Below are 8,078 nucleotides of genomic sequence, written 5' to 3'. Positions count from 1 at the left end.
GGATATGATTGTATTTCCGTTGTGTCGTGGACTCGACATCGGTAGTCACGAGAGTGACGGGCGCAGGAGACGCGCACGATCGCATGTGATTCGATGGCCAACGTCACGCGGGTGACTGGCGTGGATTCGCTCCTGGTCATGGATTTGACCAGGGTATATGGCTAAGCCTTATGGTGGATTCCATACGTGCGTGTTTGTGTTTGCTATTGATGTGCTACTGTGTGTTACTTATTGCATGTGTTTTCATGGAAATGTCGACTGTACCGTTCTCGTTGGGAACGGGATTTCCGGGTTCAACCCGGGCTACTCACTAAGCAGTTGTGCTTAGCCCTCGTGGTTTACCTTTTTTTCAGATCACGAGGATTACGCCTAGCGCATCCGGCAGACGACGACCTGAGAGAGGCAGCATCATGTACGGGATTTACATTTTGGGTTACGAGACTTGTGTTTCCCGCATTTTGTACGGCTAAATTATAACTATTCGGACATGTGTCATTTTGCGATACTGATCGCCTGTTGTATTTTCCGCTGCTTACTCTGGTTTATTTAAAATGTTTTTGGATTTCGTATTTTTGCTTCCACATTATTATTATTTTATTATCATTGTCCATGTGGCACAACCCGTATACTGTACACGGGTTACGGGTGTCACAGATAGCCTGAAAAAAAATCCAAAGACAGAAGCCATCAATCCATCCCATTCTTCTGCACTCATGTTCCTCTTCAACTCTGTCATGCAACTACCAAACTTGCATATATCGTTCATATTTTTCTTCAACTCTGGTTCTTGTCCTGCAGGAAAATATTGTTTTGCCTGGAAAAGGTCCATTGCAATCTGCCAAATACAGAACATAACACAAAAATCAGCTATCAAACTATACAAAGCATCAATAAAATATATCAGGCTATATTGTGATTCCCCGGACATGTGATGAATAACCCGGACATACATACCGATATCCCGGACATGTTCGAAGATATCCGAATTATATATCACATTCCGGATAATAGGAATTGTCGGGCCTCAGGGCATATACCCAGACGAAATACGTCTGGGCTTAAACCCTTACCACGCTTATTAGACGACCATAGTGACCAATTTATCTGGGACATTCAGCAACGTCTCAGTATCCGGATATTTGACCACAGGCCGGGAATGTAATATAGCTGTCCGGATACTACACTTGCATACGGGAGTCATACGTTACTCTTGAGCAATATTAAAATCTCCAACACGAATACTTTACGGGAAACTCATTCGCTTACAACCAAACCACGGCCTCTCTCGATAGGGGTGGGTTACACATTAGTAAACAACAGTCTTTTACAAAAACGTTAACTACGCTGCAACACAAGAATCATAAAACCGCAAATACTAAAATTTAGAAACGAAGTACAAAAAACATACATGTTATGAAAATGTGTAATCTTTGCTCTGAGCGTCGCTGGTATTCTTCTATTTCGCCCTAAAATCGTCTTCACCCTAACTCTTTTTCGTGTTTTGAAAAATGAATTTTGGAGAGAGAAACAAAATGGCGATTTTATTTTGATCTCGATGTGACGGCTCTGCTTCAGGGGCATTTTAGGAATAAAACAAACAAATGTATAGTTTGCAAATGTCACAACATTTTTGTCATACTTTGCAAAACACGACATCTTTTTGTCAGACTTTCCCAAGAACCCCAATTATTATTGCAGAAATTTCTTATCCGAAAGTTCTAATCCAAAAGTTTCTTTACAAAATCTTTATCAGAAAGTTTTTTAATCGAAATTCTCTATCCCAAATTTTCAACTGGAAATATTTTCTATCAAAGAATTTTTCAAAAATTACCGGAAAGAACTTGGCCCTAAAAATTTATCATCGCGAAAAGATTAGTTCTCAATACTGATTGACCCAACAGAACTCGAAAACTTGACCTCTGGACCGCCTCATCTGGATGGCACTGACTTTTTTTTGTCAAATCAATAGTTAAAACCAAGTCTTGGTCAACGATCAATAGCCAACTATGGTACCGTCAGACTTTAAAAAAAATGTCAAATCGGTCCAAATTGTTCCAAATCGAATCAAACATAATTGAACCGGTCAAAATTGACACAACCTGGTCAAATTGAACCGTGTCATACCAAACCGGTCAAAACCTTTTTTTTTTTTTGGTGAATGTGATTTGTACGATATATTTCCAGCAAAAATTACATCAGTTTGTCACCTTACACAAAAGGATCAGGAACCCATGAGCAAGTTCGATTACAATCCATATAAAATCAAATATTCCTTGTGACAACTCTAGTGAGAAAATGCCCGTCTTCTAATAGGGAAGGCTTAGACTTGGAGGTCCTGTACTTGACGGACAGTTGGACGTTTCACATCGAGCGGTCGACCTTATAGCAGATGTGCTCAATCTGAAGGAGATTGGCTCTTAAAAACCCCGTGATTTCTTTCTCGTCATAATCCATACATAGAAATCTGTATAATAAGTTTGGCTAGGGCCGAGAAACTGCATCCGTACCGTCCGAGAAACTGCGCGTGATCATGTCCCGGCGCATTGATCCATTCTACACATCCTGTCATGTCCCCTGGTGGGTTGGGCCAGCAACATGTAGCATAATGGCTCCTTGATGTCTCGCTGTAGCCGCATTGGAAGAATAAGCGCTGATGGGATTCGAGATTGCATTACCTGCCACTGTGGAAAAGCAAACCTCGGGATCCCGATAACTCAACTAGCGAGTACCAAGGAACTCGAGGTTTGATGCACCTTATTTGGTTCCATGTCTAGGATGTTGAGAAGAATTCTCTCTAGTCAAAACCAATTTTAACTGTCCGAACAGAAAAACCCTAACCCCCAATCGGGCTCTAATCCCACTTATTATGGTCTCTGTGTCGACTTATAGATATTCACTCAACACGGTTGGAAATATGTTTTGCTTCTATCCCAAAAACAATCTATAAATCACACAGACCATCACATCAAATCATGCAGACACATATCTACATACGTATTTAAATATCATATGAGTGATGACAAGTACAAGTTAGCAGATGAAATGGATGTTGGTTTTGATGCCCTCTCCTTTATTTTCGGATACATGGATTTATATACAAATATAGCATATCGAGGCTAAACCGATTGAAGACCCTCAGGGATGGGTTCATGGTCATGGCCCGAAGATAGGGACCTACGACAAGCATATAATACAGCGGAATGGAACCCCGTGGGGTTGTCTATGAACACGAAATGACCACCCTTCAAAAAAAACGTCGAATTTAGATTCTGTTTTTTTTATGTAATGTGAAAAGAGGCGTAGAGAAAGAAAGTGGCTGAGCTGAGTAACGGACCTGCGGAACTCGAATGATTTCGCAAGGGACCTTCATGTGTTTCCGAGCTTCCATTGCACCTTGATAGTTCATCCAATCTTCGAATCCATAAATAAAAGTTGTGGGCACTTTCCAGTCAGATGCACTGCACAAGAGAATGAGAGATAGAGAGAAGAGATACCGTTATGTTTGGTAAATCCGATAAGCCCGCAAGGTAGCCATTTCCAGGTATGAATTCGACACTTGGAGAGCGTTAAAAATTATCCATTACGCAGAATAGCATCATAATATTGCCTCACTGTATAAATCGGTCATTGATATAGGCTTCGCAAAAGAAATATGCAGGCCGATGAAAAAAGATTGTCCAGTAACGAGATGTAGCTTCTATCTTTGCATAAGATGTCGGAGATTAACCTTTTTAAAAGAGGCATCCGAGCAAATGCTCCGAAGGAGAAGATGTACTTCAAACACAGTTCTCCGCTTGCCTTCGCAGCCAATGTATGATAGACATAATCTTCAATATGTAAAACGACCCATTAGCTACACGGCATCACCCCTACATCAGATGCAGCCATGCGAAGAAGATAAGAAAAGTTCAACTGACGGGTTAGCAATCTGGTCTCCTCATCTGTCAAGATGGTTCCCACCGAATATGAACCGAATCTTGCACTTGTATACCGATGTACAAGACCTGGGCCCCAAGGACCTAATCCCCTGCATCACACATATATTCAGAAACATTAAAAAACGTAACCTTGCAATTGATTATACCAATGATCTGTGAAAGAGAAAATTTATATCACCAACTTTTAAAATAAGCAGGGAAGCAGACGAAACAAACTGGTAAGCACGTACCTAACCAGCTTCTGAGGAGTGAAATTAGACTCCCATAAATGGTTAAGAATCGATCCCTTCCACGATGCTCTAAATTTAGTAAGCCGCTCGGAGGCATCTGATTCTGATGAAAAACCAGCAGGTCCCACCAATATTAAGTGTTGAACATGCTCAGGATGCTACAGAAACAAATGGACAGGCCATAGGAAAATGTTAGAACTGCAACCCCACAACACGACCTTCTATTTATTTGTCAAATCATGACAAAGAGAAGATACACCTTAAGTGCATATTTGGCGGCGACATACCCCCCAAAAGAATGTCCTAAGAGTATAAAGTTGCTGAGATTTTTAGCTTTACGCCACGCCTCAAAGGAATCAATAAACCATGCCTCAGTTTCTGCATTACAAGAAAAAGATAAAAAGTATGCACATTACTACTACTGGTACTACAACTCAATGTACACAAACGAGTAAGGAATGGATCGATATAAGTGGCAACAATGCTTAAAAAATACAACCAATGATTACCTTCGGTGCTTTTGCATGTGAAGTCAGGCCTACTTGATCCGCCCCAACTGAAAAGAAAAGGAGAAAAAACGCGCGTAACCATCAGGATATTCAGCAATGACGAAAATATTCAATGTATGCATGATGATGTATACAAAGGCAATGAAACAACAGAATATCCTTGGCTCAATGGTTCACGGCAACATTAAATAACTTGGGGCAACAGTGAAAAGTGTGATCCAGCAGCACTTTATAAACAAAAACAGGGCCAAAGATTACAAATTAAATTCAACACACAAATCAATAAAGAGATGACTTTCAAACTACTTACCCAAGCTGATCGATAGCTATAACCCTAAAACGGCTGGCAAGTGCAGCAAAATTCCGGAAGAAAAACCCTTGAGATGCACCATATCCATGAACCATCACAAGTGTTGGAGAACCTTCCTTGGCATCAAAGGTAACTGTGTTGATGAACCGCGGGTCATTGCTCGTAGAACGAAACCACTTGATTTTGGACCCAGGTGGGCCTGTACCAATGTTGACTTGCTCTTGAACATACGACGTCCTGATTTTGATCATGTGTTCAAACAAAGAGCTGACTTAGTTGTTATTACTATGAACCCATTTATTCCTGAAACCGCACTGCAATGAACTTTTTCGTTTACAGTTAACATTCCTCCTCCAGACGCATCCGGCATTTTTAACTGCAAAAACCTGTGATTTTCTAATCTATTCACATGTACAACTTATAAGAATGGGGTGGAGAGAAAAAGAAAGGGTAACCTAGAGTAACGTGTCATTAACAACGACTTGGAATTATTGTAAATTCCGAAAGAGGTAACCCAAAACCAAAACAAATGGAAACGAAGAATTCATACCGCCACCCAAATAAATTTGGGATTAAAGCTACGTTGATGTTATACAAATATAGATTCAAATCCAAACATCCATTCTTTTACCACTACCAATTCACCAAAAACGCTGGTGATTCTAGTAAATAAACTCCGAGCTATATACATGGGAAAGGAATCAAACCCAAAATTTGTGACAAACCCAGCACAGGCCAAACAGCTTAAGCTGAAATTCAGCCCACGAAATCAATATTCCGACAACTCACACGAGTGAGTCTCTCCTGACATCTCGCACATATAAAGCATCTCACTCCAATTACAGAGTTCTCCAAATATCTTTGAAATCAAAAGGGGGAGAGAGAGAGAGTACTTGATGACGGAGAGGAGGCGCTTCTCGGCGGCGATGATATGGTCGGTGGAGGTAGGGATCCACCGCAGAGCAGTTGGCCACAGCAGCTTCCATCTCGATCTAGCCGCCGTTGAAGAATCCGTCGCTCCGGCGGCAGCGGCGGTGGAAGATCCGAGGCCGTTCTTACCGATTCCATCCGCCATTCTCGCTGACAATCGATTCCAACTCATACAACAATCGAACACAAAAAAGAAAAAAGTCACCGAAAACCCCGGAAATTGAACAAAAGGAATCAGCGAATATAAAGAAGGTAAACGGAATTCTCGAAGAGAAAATTGTGACGTCGAAGGAGATGCTTTTATAGGGTATCGTGACGTGCTTGCCGACGTTTTCGACACGGTAATAAATCTTTGAAGGATTGTTTGAAAGATTGCGGTCAAAGGCCACAATTATTTAAGTGAATAGTAATTTTTATAAGATTACACGTAAATAGTTTTAGTTTCATCAAATTTATATAAAGATCGATTTATACGTGTGCGTTTCTTTTTTGTAAAGGGTTGTATTTATATTAAAAAATACTGACTTGTATATCAAGTAGGGAGGGCTATGAGTTGGATATTCAGAATTTTTTAAATATTTGTATCTATATTCTATGACACTCGAAACCCATATCCCGCAATACGAGTTGTATCACATGGACGACTAAAATAAAAACATAATTTCCAAAAATCTGCGGGAATTTAAAACTTTTCTTTTCAGAGTTAGCGGAAGAAAAACATTCATACATACATATATGATATTATTCCAGTTATAATTATAAACACGCGGGTGGTAGCGATAACATTATTGCAAACCATGAAAGTCTACCACCGATATCACACAAAACCGTTCCCCAAAAGTATAAATGTACCATAGAAAATAATTATACATGATCAGTCAACATGTCGCCCAGGTCTCCGGTGTCCGCTCCACGACTACTACTGCTCCCGACCTGAAACGTTGCATAACAACGTCCTAAGCTAATTGCTTAGAGAGTGAATCGGGTGCAATCCGGATATTCCATTTTCATTGAAGCAGGTAACTCAACGCACCAATTTAACAGTAATAAAATCAATCAACGGACATCTCAAGTAGCAAACATCGATTTATCAATCGCAATCACAATTAAGTCCGTGCGACAAGTCGCAGGACGTAATCCATCAAATCATCTCTACGCACATCATGCGTAGGTAATATACTCCCCATGTGCATAGCACAATCACCTCTCTCCTCGAAATCCATCTACACCATAATCACCTGGATCCGGCATAATTATTTTTCTCCATCCGAACACATCACCTCACCCTAGCATCGATGACACCTCTCGATAGTAGACGTGTCACATTGCTCCGGCATTGATGTCACCACTCAATACCGGAGTTCACCAGACGTCAGCTCCAACCGACCCCATCGACTATAACGGGAGAGCCAGTGGCTGCAACTCCCCCTCGCCGACCATCCGCCGCGGAATTATTGGTCAGGTTCGTGCCCGAACCTAGCATAGTAAGTCCGTACCACCTCCTCGGGAGACCCCAATCAATCCGAATCTCAGGTATGTGTAATGCCTCATCCTCGGGAGAATCGTTCCATCCCCGAATCCATTCCGTTGCTAGCGGAAACGTTGGCGTGGTTACCAAAGAACCGTATTCCCTCATCATGCAATAGTAGCGATTCACTCGGTAGGCTATATACGTGAATCCTCGATATTATCATCATAACTCAATCACAATCATGTCCCGACTATCAGACATTCGGCCCGGATCGATTGTCGTCTAGACAGAACGCAATCATCGTAATCATCAGGATATTACACACATGCGTAACCCAGATACAATCACACGTTAGAAAGTATTCGAACCCGTTTCAATACTGTCAATGTCATGCAAACTACCCCCGATATTATTTTTATTATTATTATTATCATTATCATTATCATTATATTTTTTTTATTATTATTATCATGATCATCTTTATTATTATTATTATTATTATTGTTATTGTTATCATTATTATCATTATCATCATCTTCGCTGTTATTATTATTAAGTATTATTATTATAAGTAAATATTATTATGGTTATTATTATTATCACTATTATTATTAATATTTCAAAATAATTGTTATTACTATTATTATTGGTATTATTACTATTTTTTTATCCTTCCTAATATAATTCGAT

General features: G+C 40.2%; 1 protein-coding gene across 1 annotated transcript; it reads right to left on the bottom strand.

The window, feature by feature from the left end:
* Positions 1-2,903: 2,903 nt before the first annotated feature.
* Positions 2,904-6,545, bottom strand: LOC104804855 (1-acylglycerol-3-phosphate O-acyltransferase-like). The gene is made up of 9 exons (XM_010529218.1): positions 5,881-6,545; positions 4,988-5,224; positions 4,678-4,724; positions 4,428-4,546; positions 4,169-4,326; positions 3,918-4,027; positions 3,728-3,827; positions 3,335-3,458; positions 2,904-3,242 (listed from the first exon to the last, which is right to left on the bottom strand). Exons 1-9 carry the CDS (start codon positions 6,087-6,089, stop codon positions 3,117-3,119), a joined length of 1,230 nt encoding a protein of 409 aa, XP_010527520.1. The 5' UTR covers positions 6,090-6,545; the 3' UTR covers positions 2,904-3,116.
* Between the last annotated feature and the right edge of the window lie 1,533 nt (positions 6,546-8,078).

This window comes from Tarenaya hassleriana, unplaced genomic scaffold (genome assembly GCF_000463585.1).
Source record: "Tarenaya hassleriana unplaced genomic scaffold, ASM46358v1 Cleome98, whole genome shotgun sequence".
NCBI lineage: Eukaryota > Viridiplantae > Streptophyta > Magnoliopsida > Brassicales > Cleomaceae > Tarenaya > Tarenaya hassleriana.
This window is presented reverse-complemented; position numbering and strand designations above follow the sequence as displayed.